Below are 25,888 nucleotides of genomic sequence, written 5' to 3'. Positions count from 1 at the left end.
GAGATATTCAGAGGCAATTCTCTCTGGAGAGAGTAATTTATTTTAAATGAAAAATAAGTAAACAGCAGCTTTTGAATATTCTGGTTGTTTCAAAAAATAAAATTTTAAGGAGGGTGTATGTTGCTCCTTGGGGTTTGCATTTTGTGACGAGGAAAACTAACATCTTAAGATAGTAGAAATATATCTGATTTCCACTGTGTCATAAGGAAAAACACCCACAAACTGTCAATAGCATTTGTAATTTTAAAAAATGAGATATACTCAATACATTCAGTCTTGCTGGTATTCAAGATGACACTGCAATGCAGCAAAATAATACAAGCCAAAGGGTCCACTTTAGATTGCTATTCAATTTAAAAAGTGGTTTAAAATCACTGTTATGTTTTAGATTGTGCATCAGAGTTTACCCTTTTTTCTAATTCTATTTAATGATTACCAAGGATTAAAGTAGAGCAAGTCAAACGCTTTATGACCACTTGATATGGGCCCTTGTTGAATGACCTCTGCCTCACTCAGTGAATACACAGATCATTCAAGAGCAATTACACACAGTTTGGGATGATCAGTAGCATCCTAATTTACTTTAGCAAGCATAAAGAGTACTCAGAGGGAAGGGTTTGTAACAACTTTCACATTAAAAAAAATAAAAGGAACATACCTGTCAACAACAATATTACGACATTTGGCTTGCTGAACTGAATGCTTTCTGACAGGTTTCAGAGTAGCAGCCGTGTTAGTCTGTATCCGCAAAAAGAACAGGAGTACTTGTGGCACCTTATAGTCTCTAAGGTGCCACAAGTACTCCTGTTCTGAATGCTTTCTGGAGGCAATAGGAGTTGAAGGGGGAGATCTTTTTATACTTTAATTAAAATTATGAATAAGTCTTTGTACCATTTTAACCACTCCCACCATCAGCCTTCCTGAAAATAAACAATTCCAAAAGCTTAGCATGACTTGAAATACAAATACAACTGAGATGAAAGTGCTAAATACATCACCTTCTGTAGGGTGGCTTCCACAGATTTCATATGACTGGCAATGAATTCTTTATCTCTATTAAAAGAAGGAAAAATTAAGCCTTAGTAAAACAGAGGCTTTAGTAAAGACAGGCTAATTTTCTGCCAATCCCAATATCTTATCAACAATTTCATGTTATAAATTTTTTAAACAACCCAGAAAGTATTATTCTTAGATTCCTCCCGACCTTTTAACCCCCAAAATAAAGAAACGGGGATTCTGGCTCATTGGAGACAAGGAGGTCTTTTGAGTGTCTAAACTCATGCAGTACCGGAAGTACATAGACTGGAATTAGATGAGATCCTGTGAAGGCCAGCTTCAGCACTGATGCCACAGATACCAATCACTAGATATGAGAATGTCCAGGGTCTGACTCTGTTGGTATCAATGCAGAGATAAGAGATGATAGTATAGGTACCAGGGATACAGCAAGGTCCAGTGGCACAGACCTCTTCGAGGCAGAACCTTTACTAGCTCGGTACAGCTGTCCAAAGAGGTCCTCAATACCAAATCTTTTTTTCAAAGTCTTAGGGTTGCTCCATCATCAGTAACGCAAATTTGATATCCTGTTTTTTCGAGATCTGCTTTTGAAGGAAGTGCAGCTCTTACACATACTGGGGACATGAGCGTCTCCTAAAGAGTGGAGATACTGAGAACGTCCACCACTGATGCACGTATCTTCCCAATAGGAAAGACACCTCTTAAAGCCTCGGGATCCTGGAATACCCCAAAACAGAAGTCTAGAATAACCCCTCAATTGGGGGAAAATGAAAAAGAAGGAAAAATAATGACCCCAACAAACTACTAATAAGCTAAACTAACACTAACTACACTAGAAGCTAGGCTTGAGTAAGCGAGCATGCTCAACACTTTATCTCAGGCCAAACACAGTAGAGAAGGAACTGAGGGTAGGTCGCCCACGCAGTTCTGTATAACCTCAGTACGGGGCATGAGGATGTATAGGGCGCATTCACAGGCCAAACAGGCACCGCTACTGAAAATCTTCCATCAAAGGTGCAGGGGTGCACATGCACTGAAGTGGAGCATCCATAGGGACACTACTTGAAGAAGAAGATACATTCTCCGATTTGTAACAGGCAAACAAAAATGCTCATGTTATTACAGATAGTGGAGCACTTGTCTCGGATTATTATATAAAATATACACTTAGTAGGCTGAACTAAGAGTTTTCTTTTTAGAGGATATATCACTGAATTTCAAAGAGAGAGAGCACTGTACTTTTGTTTTCTACCACTGCTTTATCTAGAGCCAAAACCCTGCGCATGAAAGTAAGAATTGATCTTTTGTCTGTTTTAAGTGATCTCCCTAAGGTCCCAGTGCTCACTTTGCTGCCATGCGGAGGGCACTCTCTGCATCGTGGATACTCTCTTCCAGTCGACGCTTGTCCTGCTCCAGCTGGGTAAGATGTTTATTGAGCTGACGCAGAGATTGATCTTTTCTTCTCAGCTCCATCTTTGCCTCGGAGAGACTCTGCCAGCAGACAGAAAGCAGAGTTACTTGTCAGCCCTGATAATTAACTTCAATTTATGCCATAGGCTATTAAACAAAGAGGAATACAGACTGACTGTGAAGTAGATTTGGGCCATTACAAACCAAGGTTTTACAATTTTTCTACCAAAAGTATTATTTATTTACCAACACTACAGAAATCTAATTTTTTTAGTGCATCATACATTTATAAATGTTTTATAAACAGACAAAATGATCTGCTGAATTGAAGACAGATGCTACAGGTACAATACTTAGACACCATATTCTGGGCACATGAAAATATCAGGAATATCATCTTTTTAAAAAACCCAAATAAATATTAAGTAAAAATACTTCATACTAAAGCAATTTACGGATAAAAGAAAAAGAAAAATGCAAAGTATTGTTCGTTTAAATATTGATCAGTATTACCCACCTCACGGAAATCAACAGAAAGGAGAGAGTCCAACATAAAAATAAAGAACCATCCAACAGTTTTTCTAGTGTGCAAAATCAGTGTTCACTAAACTGCAGGTTATGTCTAACACATCACATTATAGTACATCAACTATTTTATGACTTTTCTCTATTTTATGATCTCCAACATATTTTACAGGTTTCTGTTCCCTAATGTGTACCCAACTCTCTTACTTAGCATTAAAGCCTAGTGTTCAAAATTAATTCAGATTAAGTCAATAGATGTCAACTAGCACTGTAAATTGAACAATAAGAAACCTGACTAGCAAAACTGCAGTCAAGGTTTTTTCACTGTTTCTGTTATAATGTAATATAGTGATCATAACACCTTTCAATTCATTGCTCCAATTCTCCTTCTTCCTTTTGTTAGGAGGGATCTTTAAGGTTACAAACAGGAGTGTTAGCAATATGTTTACATTTTGGTAATATGTTGTTTCTGTATTTTTGCTTATGACCATCTATTTTGTCTCTTCAGTATGTAAAAACAAATTAAAAAAGAGTTGGCTATAAGCTTACTTTTATGTTAAATAGAAAGTTTGCCACAAATTTTTCAAAACAATGTAGTGGGATTTAGCTGTGCAGTTGCAGAGCTAAGTCCTTGCATGCTGGCTTTGCAAATTTAGGGGATACATTCTCAGCTCTGGAGCCAGGAGTTTTTATATTTGTATAGTAAATTACATTTCCATAGTTACTTCTGTCTAAGACTTTCAACATTCTAGAAACTTTAATGAGTTAAGGGTCTGCTTTTCAGAATCACTGAGCACCCACAATTCCAGCTAAAGTCAGTGGGAACTGGGGACACTCAGCACCTCTGACAATCAGGCCTCAGATATATGGGAAAGTAGGCAACTTTCATCTTACAGATGGGAAGCTGAGGATCAGAGAGGTTAAGGTTAGCAAATCTGTAGCAGAGCTGGGAGCAGAACCTAGATCTTCTGATGCCTGTAAATAGTAAGATTTTGCTTCTCCTAAAAAAGAAAATCTGCTTAGTCGAATGGTTTGATCTTCAAGTTAGAAGAATATCTTCCTGATCAATAAATAAAATAAATAAATAAAAGGACAAATGTATTGCTCTAGAGTTCTATTTTTGAATTTCTGGAAGGTAATCATTCATTTAAAAAAGAAATGTTTTATGTCTTTTCCCTCCATTGTAGACTAATCCCTTTTGAAATTAAAAAAGGAATCATGTACATTGGCCAAGATAGAGGGGTTTTAAAAATTGCTACTACACGTGTAGAATATTCATCTTTCAAATATAATGTTAACTAAACATTTAATAATAATGATCCATACCTTGCAAACTTTTCAAAAGGGCTTCTGAGTATATTTTGTAACTTCATATTAAGAATGTTCTGTATAGTTTATATTCTGGATCCATAATATTGAATGTAGAGTGCCACGAACATGCATTCATAGCATACTATGACTGTGTGTTAAGAAAAGTATACACAAAAGTCTGGTAAACATTGACAGGGCACTGAGAATATAACCAATCTGAAGATACCTCAGGCTTGCTAAAAGTCAATAGCACTTATATCTTTCTAAATACAGCCAGACACAATTGTCCCAAAGAAAGGAAATTAAAGAATATAAAACTATATTGAAATAATGTCCACCCAAAAGAAATGAAATTCAGCATTTAAAACTAAAATGTCACACCAAATCTGTTTAATTTTGTCAATGCTTAGGTACTGTAGAATCTGCTACTCTGTTTTATGAAACCTTCTCTCAAAGTCAGCACTACCAAGCCCATGTTTCAGCATTGAGCCAAAATGTATTGCATTGCCAGAGAAGCCCTCTTTTACGTAAGATATAGATTCCAAGCTCAGATCACTTGTGGTTATTAAAAATCCCATGGAATTCTTTATAGAGTAGGGGAGACCCTCATTTGGTCTCATAGCCCAGGCTCCAACCTGAGTGGGAATGTCTGCACAGCTATTTTTAGCCCAGTAGCTTGAGTTCAAGTCAACCGACCTGGGCTCTGAGACTTGGTGCTGCAGGTTTTTCTTTCTAGTGATGCCATCCTCTCAGCCCCCTACAGGGCTTGTTAGGAATGTTTTCCACAGGAGGGCTCAGCCTCTGTGTGGGGGTGGAGAAAAGGATCAAAAGCCTCAGAGGGGTTTAACGACACAGACTCTCTTATGACAATGTTAGAGGGTTAAGGGGGAAGCAGAGAATGACACTGTTGGGGAGTAGATTGACCCCTCCCCCAGAGTTCAGAGGTTAGAGTGTTTTAGGTAAGATAGGCTTCAGTCTTTAGGTAAGATAAATGATATTTTGTTTTAAAAAGGCTGTTTTGGGTAAATGTATTCACTGCTGGTCACAACTCCCAAAGGGTAGTAGCCAAACCCATTTAAACCTGCTGAGTAATCACAGCTGGTACAAAGGGTACTATACCCTTGGGTCCAGTCTAAGAGTGGCAGAATGGCAGGATTCTTCCTGGGAGAGGTGAAGGCTCAAGAGGTGCACTCAGAAGAGACCATAAGAGGGACAAAGGGGCAGCTAGTCCCGATCGTGACAGGTGGTACCATCATGTACAACCTTTACTAACAGGTGACAATGTGCAAATAAACATGGCAAAGTGAAAGCTCTTAACGCTCGGTTGCTTTATTATTTTAAACAGTTGGGGAACAATCTGCAGAGGCCTTCAAACATTCACCAATTGTATTTGCCACAAAAGCTCCCATGCTTAGGCACAATGGGTGATTTAAAGACAAAAGTTTCAGCCTTATGCTTGAAATTCCTTGCCATTGTGGATTAAAGTCAAACCTTTTAAATTGTTTGAACACCGTTTATACTGCTTTAAAGGAAGAGCTGCTAAGCCTTTTTTCCCCTTTCTTCAGATTGATCTAATTAAAACCCTTGATAAACTTTATGGACTCTAATATTTTCAGCTGAGTGACTGAAACCTAGAGGGTGTGCCTCAAGGCAGCAAGGCAACAATGATAAGCAGCAGGTGAGCCACTAATTTCTCAACCAGGGTAGATTGTGAAAGTGTGATGTTCAGATATCCGAGAAACTGTTCAGGAGAGAATAGGATAAATCAAGTTTAATAACTCTGCTCCTAATTGTTCCCCCAATGCTCAACTCTAATTACTTGGAGAACTCTCCTGACTGTCACCTGATATTAAGTTGTTGGAGGCTGAGTGTGGAACAGTGAGATAATCAATAAACATTTAGTGGGGAGAAGAATGAAGATCCCGTTAAGCAGTGGGAACCTGCAGCACCCAAAGCCCTTCTGCTCATGAGAAAACCTATGGGACAGCCATAGTGATTGCAAAGCAATAATCCAAGCACTGTTTCTAGGCCTTGAGGCCTTTAGGCAACAGTACATTTGAGAAAAAAAGGTTAACACGGTCACCCTAATTACAGCCCACTTTCACATATTTCATATATAAGCTAAGACAAGCCAATTAGGTAGAAAGGAAGATAAGGGAAGTTTTATTTGTATACTAATTAAACCCCTGATGAAATTAAAGGAAAAACATACAGCTCTGTAATTGTGTCTGAGAAAGGTCACTTCAGGTTCAGTTATCAGAAAAGCACAGCCTTGATATATTTCACTTAATCCACACTATAGCCCTTATTTTGTTCCCTGGGTCTTAATGTTTACAAAAAAAAGAAAATTTCCAAGACTGATAGTGCATTTATCTTGAAATGTTGCTGTGGACGATTTCAATTTTTAGAAAGTGAAGGCTAAATATGATAAAAAGAAAGAAAGATTAAAAAAAAAAAACCACCACTATGCCTGCACATAGTTTTACAAAGATGCTGAGTTTTCAGTTTCAAGAACAAAGGAACAAACCAACTTTTAAAAACTGAACTCCATTTTGTTTACATTTAATAAGCAGTCATTTGATCTAATTAGTTTAGATGTTTAGGTATTCTTATGCTCATTCACCACACAATCATGTTCATTCATCTGTAGACCACCAAAAATCTCATACATAAACTGAGAGTTTCCATCAGATTCCGCAGAGGAAGGTACTTGAATCTAGCTGTTTTTCCCCGTAAGAGGAGCATGAACAGCAATTTGCTGGAGGAAACAGCAAACTAAGTAATTGCATAGGAGAAAAATCTCTTGGGCAGCACGTACACTGAGTTAGAAGATCCGTGCATAATTTTGTTCCTACACAGCTTAGGTTCTTTGTAGTTAGGAAACTTTTTATAAGAAGTTGTGAACAGAAATCAAAGTTTAACTCTGCTATCCTACATGTGGGAAAGAACTTTATTCAACCTCAGAGTAAGTGGCTTAACCACTAGGCTATAGAGTCACTCACTCTTTTGCTCTCTGGCCCAATCAATATTTAATTATTCATACAAACAACAGGAGCTCCAACAAGAGAGTGTGAGAGAGGCCCAGAATAGCTAATAGCCAGGGCCTGCTGGCATAGGACTGAAGATTGAGCCCTTCCTGCTTGTTGATGTAAAACACTGATGCAATTTTGTCCACCAGTTTGCCTGAGAACTGGGGAAGGAACACCTGGCAAGCCAAGCATACTGTCCTGAGTTTCCTGAGTTATATGCAAGGAGAGTTCTTCCTGGGACCAGAGGCCCTGAGTCTGTTGAAGGGGGCTCCCCACCCCAGATCTGATGCATCCAAGACTACAGTTACCAACGGATGAGGGGCAGCAAAGGGTACCTCTTTCATTACAGATCCTGGGTCTCTCCACCAGGTCAGTGAAGCGAGGACCTGAGGTGGAATCTTGAGTGTCTAGTCCAAATGGTGTCTGCTTGGGGAGTAGACTGACGCCAGCCACACCTGTAGAGGTCCGAGACGTAGCCTTGCATACAGCCCTATGTAGGTACATGCGCCATATGACCCAACAGTTTGAAGCAGACCGGAGCAGTTGTTAGTGGATGGTCTTGATCCTGGAGATCAGATCTGACATAGCTCAGAATCTGGTCTCCAGTAGGTAGGCGTTGGCCTGAGTTGAGTCGAGCACTGCCCCAATGAACTCTATCCTCTGAACCTGGACCAGAGTTGACTTCTGCAAGTTTATCAACAGACCTAGTGCCTGAAAGGTGGCCCTTACTGTACCAGTGCTGTGCTGGACCTGAGCCTTCAAGCAACATTTGATCAGTCTGTGGGACTGCTGACAGGCTGAAGGGAAGTGCAGTGAATTGGTAGTGGCATTGACCCACCACAAACCTAAGAAATCCCGTGAGATCATGGATGATGGAGATGTGGAAATAAGTGTCCTTATTGAGGGCAGCATACCAGTCTCCTGGATCTGGGAAAGAAATAATGGAGGCCAGGGAGACCATGCAGAACCTCAGTTTCTATAGATATTTGTTTAGGCGATGCAGATCCAGGATGGGCCTTGGACCCCTCCTTGGCCTTCAGGATTAGGAAATATTGAGAGCAAAATCCATTCCCTCTCAAGTCTCAAGGAACCTCCTCTATGGCCCCCATCCAGAGGAAGGCTTGCACCTCCTGGATGAGAAGCTGCTTGTGAGAAGGGTCCCTGAAGATGAATGTGGTCAGTGGTGAGAGCAAAGGGTGGATGAAAATTGGAGGGTGTAACTGACTGTTAAGGTGCTGAGTACCCACCAGTCCGATGTTATATATGGCCATGCTGGGCTAAAGGCAACAGGCGGTCCAAAACAAAAGGTGCGGATCTGGCATCAAGACTGACATACCGTCCTCAAGCATACCCTCAAAAGGCCTGCCTGGCCCTGCCAGGATATCTAGGTGAGCCCAACTGGGAGGCTGAGGTAGAAGGTATGGGTTGCCATCGCTTATAACCCTTCCCCTTTCTCTTGTAGGGATCCTGCCTGGGAGGCGCAGTGAACCTGGGAGGCTGCTGGGGCCTAAAATGCTTCCTGGAGGCAGGCCCGAGGAGTGGAGTGAAGGGTGGCCCTTGAGTCCTTGAGGCCATGAAGCTTGGAGAAGGTACCCTCGAAGGAGAGGTCCTGGATGGACTGCTGCACTTTGTGAGGGAGGCCCGATTATTGGAGCCACGCACAGCGCCTCATGGTGACCGCTGGTGCCATAGTCCTGGCTGCTGAGTCAGCCATACCCAGGGCTGCCTGGAGGGAGGTCATGGCCAACCCCTTGCCCTCCTCTAGGATGGCCGTGAATTCCTGCCTCGACTCCTGCAGTAGGGAATCCTTGAATTTAGACAATGAATCCCACAGGTTAAAATCATACTTTCCCAGCACGGTATGCTGATTGGAGACACAACTGGAGGCTGCCTGTTGAATAAACCTTGTTTCTGAATAGGTCCAGTCTCCTGGTCTCTTTATTTTTGGGGGTAACATTCAACTGCCCCTGTCGGTCCTGTTCATTTGGTGTCAACTCTATCAGGGACCCCCATGGGAGGGTATGAGTAAAGGTACTCAAACCCACTGGCTGGGACATAGTACTTCTTTTCTGCCCTCTTGAGGTGGGGGCACAGAAGGAGGAGACTGCCATATGCTTCCTCCTTGGCACCAGGGATGGAGAACAGCGTTGAGCAGAGCATGGTACCGGTGGAACACTTCGGATGGAAGCCAAAGCGCTCAGCATTGAGACTGGTCTGAGGGCTGCCTCCATGAGAAAGGCCTCCAGATGAATGTCCCTCTCCTTTTGAGTGCGCGGTCTGAAGCGCTGCATATCTGGCATGTCTCTTTAATGTGAGTTTCCCTGAGGCACTGATACAGCTAGAGTGAAGGTCACTCACTGGCATTGGCTTTCTGCAGGAGGTACATAGCTTGAAGCCCAGAGACTGAGGCATGCCCAGCCCCTGGGGTGCAAGTCACTCCATGACAGGGATACCTATTTACACTACTATATACACTAACATTAAGAATTATACACATTAACTACAATAACTATACAATATATGACAGAAATGTCCAAACTGGGAAAGAAGCCTTGCAAGAGCAAGGAGGATTGTTCCAGGCAACCGTCATGGGCTGTAAGAAGAAAAGAAGAGGGAGCGGGACTGGCAGCACTCCTTGTACCAGTGCATACAAGAGGACACTAGAGTCAGTCCTACAGATATCACTGAGGGGAAAATCTCTGGCAACTATGCACATGGCATGCACACACCTAGCATGGAATGGACATGAGCAAGCACTCCAAAAAGAAAAGAGAATTGCATCATTCTGGGGTGTATTAGTTGCTGTGTCATATGTAAAACACAGGAGGTAGTTGTTCTACACTATTCAGTACTGGTGAGGCCTCAGCTAGAGTATTATATCCAGTTCTGGATGCCACTCTTTAAGAAAGATGTGGACAAATTGGAGAGTCCAAAGGAGAGCAACAAAAATGATAGACGGTTTAGCAAATGTAACCTATGATGAAAGGTTAAAAAAACTAGGCATGCATAGTTTTGAGAAAAGAATACTCAGAGAAGACCTAATAACACTCTTCAAATATGTTAAGGGATTTTATAAAGAGGACGGTGATCAGTTTGTTCTCCATGTCGGGCCAAGTACAAGAAGTAACCAGCTTAATCTGAAGCAAGGGAGATTTAGGTTAGATATGAGGAAACACTTTCTAACTATAAGAATAGGTAAGGACTGGAACAGATTACCAAGAGAGGTTGTGGAATCCCCATCATTGGAGGTTTTTATGAACCAATTAGACAAACATCTGTCAGGGATGGTCTAGTCTACTTGGTCCTTCCTCTTCTACATTTCAAAAGTGAACTTCATTTCCTAGGTCTTAACATACTTCCCAGCAGGAAATCTAATCTGATTAAAGTAACAGCAAAATGTCTGCACTATGGCCCTGTTTTAATGAGCAAAAATTGGTTTAAGCTCAAATGAGTTAGCTTTACATGACAGAAAAACATTCTAAATGTTCGTTAAGACAGAGGCTAACATGTTTAAGAGCAAGTTAACTAGCAGTATTGTAGCACTAAAAAGGGTTTTTCAATCATGTTGAGCTAACTCAATTGAAGAACATGCCCTTTTTGACTGTCAAGAATAGCCTTATTGAGTGAGACTCCAGCCCTACACAGTTATAAATGAGTGAGCAGTATGTCAAGAAATTGTTCTGAGAAATCATTTTATTATTACATACATAGTGTGTAAAATACACACATCCACAGTACCCTAAAAGCTATCTGTCTTTGGTAAGTAGATAACATTAGGATAGTATTCATAACATAGGGAAAACTTGAGGAATATTAAATACTAATTAGAGATAATATCACAGTAATATAAACTAGTCAAAGCAAAATTAGGAAGTTTTTAGGAGCAATCACTGTGAACGTACATGTGTAAATACACACAAACTACTGGAATAATATGAAAAATGACATAGCTATATTATCGGTTTAGTTCTCATTCACCTTTGACCACTTCACCTATTCTCTTCCCACTAATCCATCTCTCACGGTTTATTCTAACATTTGATAAATTTGATTTAAATGGGGTGCAAACTATTTGATGATATTCTCCTTCCCTGGAAGATAAATTAATCAAAAGGATTTCATTGGACTGTTCTAGCATTATCAGTGACATCTCCAAGTCACAGGACAGACCAACACTTGAGTCACTTGTTGATTTGGCTGGGATACTTCTGAGATATGATGGCTCATTCCAGTAATTCTGAGTTTCGGGCAGGGGAATAGGGATAATCCAGCACAAAAGAAAAATACCAAATAAATTCTACTAATTATTTTGAAACACGAAGTGGAAAAAGCAACAATTTTAATCCTATCACTACTTTAAAAGGAATACTGAATAAGGGTCTGATCCTTCTTTCACTTGAAGTCAGTGAGAGTTTGCCATATATTTCAATGGGAATAGAATTGGGCTCGAAAATAGAATATTGGATGTTTAGGGAATCAGTATTAGAACAAGGCGGCTATTGCAGAGAGCAGGAGTGGGCAAACTTTTTGGCCCGAGGACCACATCGGGGTTGCAAAACTATATGGAGGGCGGGGTAGGGAAGGCTGTGCCTTCCCGAACAGCCTGGCCCCTGCCCCCTATCTGCCCCCTCGCACTTCCCTCCCCCTGACTGCCCTCCTCAGAATCTCCGACCCATCTAACCCCCCCTTCTCCCTGTCCCCTGACTGCCCCGACCCCCATCCACACCCCCGACCCCTGATAGACCCCCTGGGACTCCCATGCTTATCCAACTCTGCCTGTTCCCCATCCCCTGACCGCCCCCCACAAAACCTCTGCCCCATCCAACCACTCCCTGTCCCGACTGCCTCCCCAAGAATGCACGACCCATCCAACCCCCACTGCTCCTTGTCCCCTGACTGCCCCGACCCATATCCACACCCCAGCCCCCTGACAGGCCCCCCGGGACTCCCATGCCGTATCCAGCCCCCCCCCCCCCTGCCCCGAACCTTTGCCCCATCCAACCACCCCCTGCTCCTTGTCTGCCCCTCGGGACCCCCCACCCCCTTACCATGCCAGAGCCAGCAACACCACCCGCACTGCCCGGCAGCAGCGGCGAGCCAGAGTGCTGGAGGCACATAGCACTGAGGCTGCGGGGTGGGGGGACATCAGGGGAGGGACCGGGAGCCCGCAGCCAGGAGCTCAGGGGCTGGGCAGGACGGTCCCGTGGGCCGGAAGTGGCCCGCGGACTGTAGTCTGCCCACCTCTGGCATAGAGTCTTTTCACCTTCAAGTCACTGGTTCAGAACTGTCAAGGTTGATAAAGTCCTCACTAATAATGAAGTAATGAAATAATGAAGATTTAATTCCAACTTTGTATGCGTGTTAGCATTCTTGTGTTAAATAGATTGAATCTGTCTCCTAAATAATATAGTAAAAGCTGTATGTAGTGTCATAAGATAACCCACTGTATAGAAAACTTTACCTGTATACACCTCAGTGCTTCAAGAAACCAATCACTCTGCAGTGCAGTACTATTACTGCATTAGTGAGTACCTGTATACTATTTCATACTTTATTCATTTTATCGTAGTCTAATTCTCTGAACATTGGTATTCCATTGGTAAGTATAACTCTTCCTTAACCAGAATATTTGATTAACTGGCACCCCCCATTTCCCCCAACATGCCAGATAACAAAGTTTTTACTGTATGTCAATTTACTACTGAACAGTATGTTTAAAATGGAACTTTAAATAATGCTACTATTGAATTCCATTGATTTTTAGTGTAAAAATATACAGCTGTCATGTTTGATTTGCCATTTCTGAGCCTCTTCCTGGCAGCCATCTTGCTGAACAGTGACACACTGTAATATGAGAAGCCAGTTGAAGTCAAGGACAGATCCAGCTATGTCAGTTCACATGAGTGGAGTATCTGTCCCAGACTTTCCACCCTGCTTCAATATTACCTTTATCAGTTTATCAATTTTATTGAATACAGAACATGAGGAATCTTCTGAATATTACTCTGTATTAAAGCAGGCTTAGGCAGGGCCGGTGCAAGGATGTTTTGTGCCCTAGGTGAAACTTCCACCTTGCGCCCACCCCCTGCCCTCCCCAGGAACCCTGCAGCAGCTCCCCGCCGACCTCCTCCACCCTGAGGTGCCCCTCTTCAGGCCAGGCCCCCCCCCCCCCCCGCAGCAGCTCCCCACTGCCCCCTCCCTCCCCTCTGCCCAGGGAGCCACGTGCGGCAGCTCCCCACCCCAGCTTACCTCTGCTCCGCCTCCTTCCCGAGCACGCCGCCGCTTCTCCCGCCTCTCAGGCTTGTGGCGCCAATCAGCTGTTTGGCGCGCAAGCCTGGGAGGGAGAGAAGCAGAGCAGGGCGGTGCTCAGGGGAGGAGGCGGAGCAGAGGTGAGCTGGGGCGGGGAGCAGCTCCCCTGTGCGCTGCCCCCTGTTACTTGCTGCAGGCGGCCCTCCCCACGTCCCCCTGCCCCAGCTCACCTCCGCTCCACCGCCACCCCCAACCACTTGGCACCCTAGGCGACCGCCTAGTTCTCCTAGTGATTGCACTGGCCCTGGGCTTAGGTTGTTTTACTGGTTTACTCTCTACATTCTAACACTGAGTTCTCCTACTTACAGAGAATAGTGCTGACCAAATATAAAACTTGTATTCAGGTACATTTGCTTCCAAAGTCTGCCCAAAATTCTGTTTAGTGCATTCATATTTTAGTTTAATACTTTGCCAACCACATCTTGCCGCATTAAATATCTCCGGGGGGGGGGGATATGCATACATATTTTTATTCCCTCTTTTACTCTCTTTAAAGCAAATAAAAGAATAATTTGATAAATATGTTTTGTACTTTAAAGTTTCAGCCACTCCGCTTCTATGCAGGTTAATACTATTCCTTATATTAAATTAAGACTGGACAGTGTAATCTTTTCGGCACAAGGTGCAAACACAGTGAAACAAAATTTAACTAGTCTAAGAAGCAATGAATGTCTAACTCATCCTACAGAAGAATTTTCAGAGCTGCATTACATGCCAGCATTCTACAGGGAGATCAAAAGGCTATAAAGGCATATTGACTAAGCATCTCCCTTCCCTCTGGATGTGCTTTGTGGCATACCAAATGCCAACACAGAGTTTGGCAAGCACATGTTCTGGTCATGGCACTACTTGGTCCTGAAGCAGACATGTTAAAATCACTGAAAGCAATGAATCACTGCAGCTGTTAGACCTAAGGTGTAAAATGAGATTAGTGAGTAAATACGTTTCTCCTAGTAGGGCAAGATAAATCGGCACTAAGTACATTGGGATTTTATCGGCTTTTTTACCCCAATGATGCTAACTCAACTATAGCAACAACAAGTGATATACTACATTCAACAGACTTTGGTGAGGCCATAAAACCAGTGATACCACCAATGATCCAACATGAAGATAAAAACTTTCAGCATAGCTAGCTACATAGTTGTATAATTTATTTTGGCAAGCGTATGAGTGCTCACGATTCTCAGTGAAAATATATGATTTACAAATATAACTTCTAGAGATCTTAGAGCTTCAGAATCCCAAACATAACATTTTTCTGATACATGGATTATAGGTACTACTTTATGCGTGGATGCAAGTTAAAACAGATGTTTTGGCAGGCAATTTTTAAAAAACGAGTTCTTGTCTGTGTACGTCTAATACCCCCAAACACAGGGCAATCTTGCTGTCAAAATTAGACAGACAGACTTAAGCCATTTTATCATAAGACTTATCAGGAAGTGTTCCTCATACAACCTGTCCTTGGGAAATTGAAATTTCTCTTTTCCATTGGTTATCCTGTGTATGACCATATTATTTAATGGTAAAAATCCTGACATAGTTTCTGTAGGCTGGGATTGGTACAAGTTTGAAATACGATACCCTTGAAAACAACTAACATCAAGTAGAAAAACAGTCAAGAAATTATCTGCAAGAAAGAAAAGTTATTGGAAAACCACAAACAAAGCTGGTCACAGATGCAAACATTTGCTTAGTTGAGCAAGGTCAAATGGAGGTAGGATGGAATTTCTCTCTTACTTCATGCCAATGAGATATGAATTACAAATTCCACTAGAACAGCCATTTCAGCATCGGTTTATCTATGGGTTTCACAACCATAAGATAAAAAAAGAATCTTTATATCCTTAAACTTCACATAAAAGGAAAGGGAGATCATGGGAAAAGTTGATTAAGGTGAAAAATAAAGACACCCTCAGGATACGTCCTACAAGTAGCATTCCTTAGGTTAAAAAAAAAAAAAAAAGACTAAGAATAAGGGACTTGTATATCAGGAGTACCAGAAAAGTCCTATGCATTGATATTCAAGCTACTAGAAAAAATGGGGTTTAGAACATTAAAAAAAAAATCATATGCAGTTTTATAGGTCTATTGATTCCCTCTGCACATCTCAAGGTAGTAACATGGTTACTTTGTAGTTAATTCAATACTACAACAAAGATCTCTCAGGACTCTGGATTTAACAAAAAGCCTTCCTGTATTTTTGAATGAAAACTTAAAGATCGTCTAAAGCTTTAAACTAACTGGGATAAATGGTATGCAAGTACATGTGCTAAACAACTAGGCATTATACTTATGCAATAATCCCATTTTTCTTCCAAAGTACATGTCAATAAATCTTTCCCACTGCACTATAAATTCCAAGGTCATGGATAGAGGTGTTTATTAGTATAATTACAATGTAGCAATAATACCATTGAGCCTTCAGTTCCAGTTTTTTATTTTTTTAAGATCCTAGAAGCAGAAGATTAAGCAAGCATCCAATGTGATTTTTGTACTTTTTAAAAAAAGACTATAAAACACTAATTGTTTTCATGTCATCTATTTGTTAAAGTGTTATTCTTTCAAATTCTGTTTTTATTTAATCTTTATATTCAAAGTCAACATATTTATTTATTTAACAGTAGAGTGCAGTGAACAAAAACGCCCAAGCATTCTGTGAAGTAGATAAGTAATATCACCCTATTTTAACGATGATAAAATCAGAATGCTTTATATGCATGTGCCAATCATTAACTGATGTAATAAGAAGTGCAATAGAGTTCTGACCTTTTACTCAGCTACTCAGAGCTAAAATTGCAGCCTAAACTATTGACTCTCATGCAGCTGTTCTTTGCAAACATGCCCCAGCCTTCCTAGGCACTTTCATGGAATACCTCTCTTCGTAGCCAGCCTTCTTTCGGGTTCAATCCTTCAAGGTGCTGAGAGTTCAACCCCAATCCACCAAAGGATTTAAGCACATTTATGGATGTGAGTAGTAAGATTATGCGTATGCTTGAAGTTAAGTGTGTACGTGAAGTACTTTGCTGGATGGGGCCAGAATGCTCAGCACTATGCACAATTGAGCTCTTAATCCGTTACTTCTTGCCCCCCACCTTTTTTTTCTTCCTTTTTTGACAGAAACCCCTATTCTTAGTTGAGGCAGTATAATATAATTAACAGTTGTTTTTACAGATGCTGAATAGAGTTACTATATACTGTATAACTACAATTCTTGAAAAGACAAACGTTATTGTTTGTATGTGTTTGTAATTTTCTAAAACATTAGTAACAATGAATATTTTATGGACAGCCTATAACAGTTCAAAGATGAAAGTTGAAACTTACATTTAAATTACATTTTTTAATTGACTCACATTCATGTTTTGAGAGACACTGTGTTGATACCGCTACAATGGCAAACAAAGATGAAGAGGTGGAATGCAATCTACTTCCTATCACAAATATTCAAGGAGGAAGGTGTGTGGCCCCACAGAACCGTGTAAAATGTATGGATATCCCTGCCACATGGAAGGGAGGTCATCTGCCTCTGTGGCAGCAGCCCTCTCTTCCTGTGGATCCCACAGAGGGTGTTCTATGATGCAGGGACGTGGATGGGCTGAGGCAGAAGGGCAAGACTAGGGGGTGGGTCTTTGGCTCACATAAGCTTTCGAAGCAAGACCATCTAGAAAATAGTCTGTTGTCGAGACTGGATGAGGGGGAAAGAGGAGGATCAGTGGAGGTACCACGTGCTTTTTCTATAATTTACCTGCCTTATTTTACTGGTGAACAAAGGTAATGATAATAATGAAGAATTTAAATACAGGACAGAGTGTCTAACATGTGGCTCATTATGGCATGGGGGAAAAAAAATCCATGACTTTCCCTACTGAGAATAGGACAGGTGGCAACCTAATTTAAAATCTATTCTTAGCTACTTTATAAATTATTTAGGTGCTGAAAACATACAATATATAGAAACTTTTAAACAACTAAAACATTTAACTAATTAATGAATTATGAATTTTACTCTCCAACCAATTCAGAAGGGAACACACTCTCTCTTTAACATGCTAAATTTGATTAATACAGTTTCCTGTTAAGTTGTACACTAATGAATAATCAGCTACATTACATTCTTTAATGAACAGCTTTTAACTGCCCCTTCTTGCTGATGTGACATACAAGTTACTGGGAATCAACTGCATCCCAGAGAACATCCTAATGCTTGACTGTCACTCCAGTAACAAAGCTCATGGGAAGTGATTAAAAAACAAAAACTCAAAAAATTAATTTTCTGTTTTTATAGTGAGTGTATCCTTAGTGATTCTCTTTGAGGAGGCTGTCGTATACAAAGTCTCCCATTGAATATGATGGGTGACTTTTTTTTTCCCCTCTGTAAAAGTTAAAACACTATCATCTACAGAAACTGCCTTTGCCATGTATCAAAACGACTTGGCATTCTCAAAGTCCGTGCAACAATGCAAATAACATAAAACAAATAATTAAAATAATTTTCTAATTAAAACATTTACACTATTAGTACAAAACAACAAAACCATCCAACCTAAGCAACAAAGGTTCACTGTAAGGTGTGTACCACTAAAGGACTCCAGCAGCAGAGAGCCTGACAGGGAACGGGTACAATTCCAATGGCACAAGGTACCTGCAATTTCCTCTCCAGCAGATGTAAATTCAGCTCTATATGTTTCAATTTAGTTAAAGAACACTACACTTTTTAAAAGGAGGGTATAGTTATGGCTATCTAAAAAACCGAACGGCTCATCTCAACTCCGATCTAGAAGGGACTGCTACAGTAAATACATTCTCAAAACTCCAGGACTGAACTCTGCTCTCGCACAGCTATAAATCAAGAGTAACTTCATTGAACTCAACAGAGCCACTCAGTGTTAATGACAGTGTAAATGAGATCAGAATCTAGCCCCAAAAGTTATTCCCCTTCAAATATTGTTTAATGCTTTTGGACCAGGTCAGTAATAAGTTACAGGACACAACATGGCATACTCAGAACAAAAGATGTATGCAAGATATTGCCCTGTTCATTATCAATTTACAAGGAATCCTTTCATAAATTACTGTGTAGTAAAATTCTTTAATTATATTTTATAGTATTAACATGCATCTCTAAAATGAATTGGATATATATATATAGTGCCTGTAGGTAGGTAAAATGAGGATTTTACTGTTTGGAATGAACACATGGTTTTAGCATAAGTAAAATTCTTTACTTTGTGCTTTGGATACCTGGTTAGCAAGCACAAAAGCTCTTTCTTTTCTTACACAGACAGTTGGGATCAGAGCTAGTAACTTACCTAATCTTACACCACTTGTTTCATTAGAATTGTTGCTTAGTCCTATCTGACCTTGAAATGTAATTGGCTACCATGTGTGTCTCAGTGGTAAATGCCATTAAGAAGATAAAAATATATGGGATTAAAATCTAAATTGATAAGGCTAAGAAATTAAGCAACACCTCTTTAATAAACCTACTTTATGAAAGTAGGTGAAAGCTGAGATATCTCCTTACTGATTACTACTGAAGTGTGTATAAATTTCAAACCAGGGAATCAAATTTCAAATTGCTGAACAATTTCTTCGTTTTATTCTTTTTGTTAAAAAATTATGACAAATTGATATTTTAAGGTAATCATGTTTTTTAAAAAGATTTCAATGTGTACTATTTTAGCTTCAGTTGTTAAAATTTCATCAAGATCATTCCTTTGTCAAATTCAGTTAAAAATTCATCTTAAAACGTAAAAAGAAAAGGAGGACTTGTGGCACCTTAACAAATTTATTTGAGCATAAGCTTTCGTGAGCTACAGCTCACTTTTTATACAATGTGCTACTCTCTAATTTTGTACATGCTTTTGTGTTGGGTTCATTTATAAATGATTTAGAGTGTGTGACGGGACATGATTCTTCAGTTATATATCTTTAATGAAAAGAATGATCTTGCAGCTCACAAAAAAGGCATTGTCTGAATCTAAACAGCTGAAGAAGAGACTACCTGCTAGTTAAAATATGTGGGACACAAGTGCAAATTATTTTTCTGCCTTTGACATTAATCCTGAATAGATGTAGGATTCAGGCAACTAGCAAAAAAAACTTGTGATAAACAAAATAGTTATATAATTTTTAAAAATCTGAAAAGTAACATGAGTTCTTAATACAAAATATTTCTATCACTTGTTACCGCAATAGTCCTGTATCATCCTGCATGAAAAATTCTTACTCCCCAAATCCAAGAAATATTTAAATTTGCAGTTATTATTTGGATTGTTTTATTGACTTTCAGAACAATAATCTGAAGAGGAGTGAAAGCAATAGGAAAGAAAAGAGCAAGGGGTAGAGTAGAGGATGATTTGTAAATAAAATATAATATTTTATAGATTCAAACAAAGCCAGAGGTTAAGAAAAGACTGGTGAACATTAACATGTATGCTACCCCACTACTTTGTTGATTTTTAAAAAATTCTCTTCCTTCAGTGGTTCTAAAATAATCTCAGTAGCCAAAACTAAAAAGGACTAAATAGTCAAGGCTGGGCACCTAGTTGGCCGTATTCCCTTCAAAAAAGTTATCAATGGATGAGTTTTGAGCGCTGTAGTTGTCCTTGGGCCAAAGAAACCAAAGAAAATATCAACACTGTCAGATTTGAGGATGTTGTCCATTCTATTTTCTGCATAGTTTCTCAAAAGACAAGTGAACTATTAATACAAATGTGAAATGTGGCATGCAATCTTTCAAATATCTATTTCCTCCACATTCTTGGATTTCACCCTATCATGAGAGGGTAAAATCTCAGCCTGTTCCAGTGGATTACATTTATGCAATCTAGCCAGAATAAACCATAATATCCCAATAGCCAACAACTGTTGGAGGTGTAAACCGCAAAATTATGACAATAAGGTATACTACAGTGGAAAGGGCTATATGACTTTTTGTTCAATAAAAAAAACAAGCTCGAAAATAAGAAGTGGTATCCTCCAACTAATATAATACATTATTCTAAAGGAAAGGTTCATCTTCATTTCTGAAGACTAGAAAACAAAATTCTCCATTGTAGTGAACAAACAGATCTTAGAAAGAGACATTTTAATTGCTTTCTTACTATAAAAAGCTAGGGAGTTATCTATTAAGTTTGGTTACATGTAGGAGTATATAAAGGCAACTTGCAACTAATTCTGATGAAGACTTCAAATTATAATAGTTACTATCTCCTACTGTGAACTACTACTTCTCTTTTGGCCCCTTCCCTAGCATCCACCATTCTAAAGAAAACCCCACATTCTTGACCTCATACCTCTCCCTAACTACCATCTCCATTCCCCTCTTTCACCTCTAAGCTCTTGACTAGGCCATTTAGAACTGCTGCTTTAAATTACATTATCTATTTATATTTGGTCCAATTTTTTTAAAGCCTTTATAAAGCCCAAGAGCAACAGAAGGGTTTTCATAGAGAATATAAATATATAAAAAATCCAGTGAAAACAGTATAAAACATACCCCTGCTGTGTTTGAAACAAAAATACTGCAGCACTAAAAATCTGAAAGTGAAGGTGACTAAACAGAAGAGAGAATACACTTCACTAATTTTCATTGTCTAGACCAAGTGCAGACCAAGTAAATAGTATCAAACAAATTGGAATTTTCAATGGCCACTTTTCAACTGAAATTTTCAATTTCTCCTTTAATAATCTAATGTGTTTTTAGTAACGTAGAAGTAAAGAAATTTGTTTACAATATGATATTTAAAGTGCCTTTAACTTATTTTCTTCTAACTCACTTCAGGCTATAATCCAATAAATCCTCTTCACTTTCCACTCCACTCCACTGACTTCTTTCTGACCAAAAGCTTATGCCCTCTGTTCCATCTTCATCCTCCTTGACCCCTTTAATACTCTGATATTGTTGATTACTCTCTCGTTGGTGCCCTGTATTCTATTGGTTTTTGTAGCCTATATTCTTGGTTTTCTTCCAACCTCTTGACTTCTCTTCTTTCACAGTTCATCTTCTTCCCCGCTCTGTTGGATTCTCACAATTCTCTGTTGTTGGCCCCCTCCTTTTCACCTTATCACTGATCAATTTCATGGTTAATCACACACTCATTATGCCAATGACTCTCAAATCTATATCTTAATACCTTACCCATCTTCTTTTATCAGTTTTAAAAACCTAACCATCTCTGCAAAATATCCTGGCTAGTCTGCTGTCAGCTCAAGATTAACATATCCAACACTGAGCTCTGTTATCCTTTCCCATTTCATCACTCAGTTACAAGTGACACCCCTATTTTCCCTACCACTCACATTTGCAACATTGTGCCACTTCGTTCTCCACAATGTATTGAAGAACCAACCCTTTCTTTCTGACCTTAAGGTACAATAGTTGTCCATGATCTGCTACCTTTTGGCTTATCCAAAATGTAATTGCAAAAATTATAGATTATGACACTTCTCTAAATACCTCTACTGGCTCTTACTAGTTCACATCAAGTTTAAGCGTCACACCCTTACCTTAAAATACCTGTTCAGCTCCATTCTAGCCTACATACAATATATGGAAGTGGTAAATTCTCCGTCACATTTAAATCAAGAATGGATCCCATTCTAAAAAATATGATCTAGTTTGACCACAAGCTATTGGGCTTGATGCGGGAATTATTTGGAGAAAGGTTATGGTTTGTGATATGCAGGTGATCAGATTAGATCATCAAAATGGTCTTTTCTGGCTTTAATCTATTAATTATTCTGATTTCTGATCATATTCCTTTCCACTCCTTCATTTTGACAAAATTGTAGTCTTGACGTTCACTGCATTTCCTTTCCTCCTTGTTATCCCTTATGAAAGGGACAGCTTCTAAATCCTAATCCTAACAACATATAAATAGTGATATTTTCCAGTGCACGTATGCCACTCCCAATATTAAAAATGGACGCTACACCTTACAAGACCTCATCGTAAAAGGTAATAAGTATCTCCTGATCACCCTCAACTCTCATTGGACAGAGAAATCCTTATTCCTGCAAACAGTCCAATTTACTTCCATGGGATTATTCTGAGAGTACTTGTGAGGGCTGCCAATGTGGGCCCATGCACTTGAGAGGGAAACAACTTCTGTTCTCTATTTAGAAGCAATATTGTCCTACCTTTACAGCTTCACTTAGGGTTTGGTTTTTGTCCGCTTCTTCACTTGAGTGTAATTCCAGTTTATAATTTAACTCCTGTAACTGCTGTGACTGCTCATTCAAAAGCATTTGTGCTTCCTGCTCTCGATGTAATGCATTATTCAGTTCTTCACATGCACTTTCAAACCTCTCATGGGTGATCAATTTCTGATAAAGGAAATAAATTGTGTTCTATCATGGAATAACTCATGTTTATACACTTCACTTTTAGAATTCCACTTGCTAAGACACAACTTTCTAATGCAAAAAGTTTTTAAATACTCAATATCTGCCCAATGAGACCTTTTTTTCCTAAAGTGAAGATCATTGCAAAACATTAATGTTAAATTACTTTATTTGTTGTATTTTCTCAAGGAAATCTGTAGTGTATTTACAAAGTATACTGAAAATTTTTTCTTGATTCCAAAACAGATCCAAGAGGACATATCTCAATTGTTAAAAAAAAAAAAAAGTCGTGTTTACTAAAGTAGGGAATTTGCAGGTGAGTATTTCTGCTTTTCAGTACACAGCCTGTTGAACCCTTACAAATTCCTGTGTGGACCTGCTTCTCACAGAGCGCTCCAGAAGACAAAGAAAGGAAGTGTCTCCTGAGGGATAGCACTTGACTGACAATCTAAAAAGTGACAATGTAATCTGACAATTTAAGAAAGCGTAAGGGAAAAAAGCTTGTTAAAAATAAAACTGAAGACATGAGATACCCTTGTTCAGCTGTCCTACCTGCTGGAGACAGTAACCACAATGGACAGACCCTTGATGTGGGAAAATTAAGTTAGCAGATCAAAGTGTCCTGTATCTCCACTGTTTGATGCAGCACGACTAACACACAACAGGGAACTTTTAGTTCACGACAGCAGGGTCCACACGGCCCAGTTAAGCACACCAACATGTCGTGCACTAAGAAATCATACCCCTCTGGTGCACATGGTTGTTAGGTGTCGATGAGTCCTCAGAAAATAAATCCATCACAATTTGTGGAAGCTACTACACATCCCAAAAAGAGGATGTTTCTACACACACCAGAGAAGCTGCAGAGCACTCGTATGACTGTTCAGTCCCTTTTCCTGGGTGAAGATTGACTTGATCTGAACGCTCCCTACAGAAATGAGCTCAGCATTTTGTTAGGGGAGGCAGTGAAGATGCCCAGTGCATCTCCAACCTCCTAGAGGAGAATGAATTACTCCCTGACAGCTCTGGAGGGTCTGTCACACGGATACAATGGAGAACAGCTTCTGATCTGCAATGAGGACGCATCAGTCTGAAAAAAACCTCCACTCCCTGCACAGTCAAGAGACAATGGAGGATACAGCCCTTGAAGTAATTCCATTGATCCGGTGCAAGAGAGTTTGGGTTTTTTTAAAAAGATAGGGGGACCTGTTTTTAGTCCCTTCCTTTCATCTCTATCAACTGTAGCTGTACAGTGACCAACGCAGCCTTACGGCTGTAGTAAATCCAATGGCTCCAGGAAGAAGCACAGAGAGAGGGTTTGCCAAATACAGGCTGCTGGGGATGTGTTTAAAATCATCTGCATAAATCCACAAGAGAAACTATTTTCAAGATTGCACTTATTGACACAAACTAGCTTCAGGACTTGACCCATAACAAAAGATACAGTAAAGAGGTGCGTCAGAATATGGAGCAAGGGTAAAACAGAGCTTAAAATATTGTGTTTATGCTGTGCAATATTGTCATGAATGTACTTATTAAATATGCCTGACTGCCCTATTTGAGGGAACATATATAAGTCCTTTATGGTGTGTAAATCAGAAAAGAACATTTTCAGCATATGAAAGAAAAACTGGGTCTGTCAAAGAGCAAAAGTGTAATTCACCCACAATATCTCATTCTGCAAAATAAAGAGAAACTCCTATGGAAAAGAGTCACCTTTTAATACATCTGGCTTGCAGCTTGGTGACATTCACGGGGCAAGTTTTCTGGAAAATTCTGTTAATAATTGGATTTATACTTATTTTTCTAAAGAACACAAATCAAAAACATGTAGAAGGAGGCTTTCCTTTAAGCCAGTCTTTTCTAAATTAAATATACTTACAGATTGCTTAAATGCATTTAATTGCTCTTGCAGGCTCTGGGCTTTGTCAGCCTCTTTTTTCATCTCATTCAAATTCCGTTTGAATTCTGAGAGTTCTAAGCGTAGTGAACGGCGTTCCACTTCTGCTGTATGCAGCCTTTGTGTAAATTCAAATATTTGCGTCTGCAAGGATGCTATGCTTTTCTGTTAGTAAACGGAAACAATTTTATGTGCTATAAAATGTGCTATTTTAGCAATAAATCAATAGCATTTAATACCCAAGCAAATTAAATGAAGTTTTCATTCTGCACACATCCACCAACGCACACAAAGAGCACCTTTTCACCTGCTGTTGTGGGTCATTGAAAAATTCCTAAATAAATGCATAGAGTAGATATTTGGAGAGAAGAAGTTTAACTGAGTTTTTGCAAAAACAACATGTATTTTGCATTACCAAAGTACACTGGAAGAAGAGAAGGTGAAAAAAAAAATTGAACAAAATCATTAATCTTAACTTCAAAAGGGGTTACAGGATGTTCTTATGAAGAAACTTAAATTTTGACAGAATTTAGAAGAGAAAAATTATTTCAAGCTTAATACAACCAAATCTCTTGCCTTGCAATTCTTTAATACCATATTAAAAGACGTAACTGATTCAGGGCCCAATCTTTTCAGGTGTAAACTAACTTGTATACAAAATTAAATGGTGATTAAATTAAAAGTCAGCTGTGAAGCACAACCTGAAAATGAAATTAGCATCATAACTATTTTGAAAGCTCTACTATAATTATTCTGTAGAATTTTATATATATATAAATTAGCAAGAAATATACGTACTGTAATGGGTATTCTATCACCTAGTCCAGATTTTAGTGCCTGTGCATTTATTTTATGAAGTCCACGAGCCAGTCTGTGAACCAAGGAGTCCTTCTCTGCATATGTGATGGTCCTGCTGCAATCCACTGCTATAGTCTCCATTAATACATTAAGTTTGTCCATGAGTTTTGAAAAAGAATTCCTGGCGGCACTTATGAGGAAGTGTCCACAAAGCCAGGAATTTGGATCTTAAAGA

General features: G+C 39.6%; 1 protein-coding gene across 2 annotated transcripts in view; it reads right to left on the bottom strand.

Annotated features, from left to right (window-relative positions):
• Nucleotides 1–25,888, bottom strand: part of CCDC171 (coiled-coil domain containing 171) — a 235,024-nt gene that overhangs the window by 79,467 nt on the left and 129,669 nt on the right. For both annotated transcript variants that reach the window (XM_073345441.1, XM_073345440.1), the window contains 5 exons: nucleotides 25,654–25,880; nucleotides 24,838–25,020; nucleotides 22,752–22,937; nucleotides 2,363–2,508; nucleotides 999–1,053 (listed from right to left, as the gene is read on the bottom strand). In XM_073345441.1, the coding sequence (XP_073201542.1) occupies nucleotides 999–1,053; nucleotides 2,363–2,508; nucleotides 22,752–22,937; nucleotides 24,838–25,020; nucleotides 25,654–25,880 (797 nt within the window). The remainder of the gene's footprint in view (nucleotides 1–998; nucleotides 1,054–2,362; nucleotides 2,509–22,751; nucleotides 22,938–24,837; nucleotides 25,021–25,653; nucleotides 25,881–25,888) is intronic.

Source organism: Lepidochelys kempii, chromosome 5 (assembly GCF_965140285.1).
Source record: "Lepidochelys kempii isolate rLepKem1 chromosome 5, rLepKem1.hap1, whole genome shotgun sequence".
Taxonomy (NCBI): Eukaryota; Metazoa; Chordata; order Testudines; family Cheloniidae; genus Lepidochelys; species Lepidochelys kempii.
The sequence above is the reverse complement of the archived record's forward strand: the minus strand, read 5'-3'. Positions and strand labels throughout refer to the sequence as shown.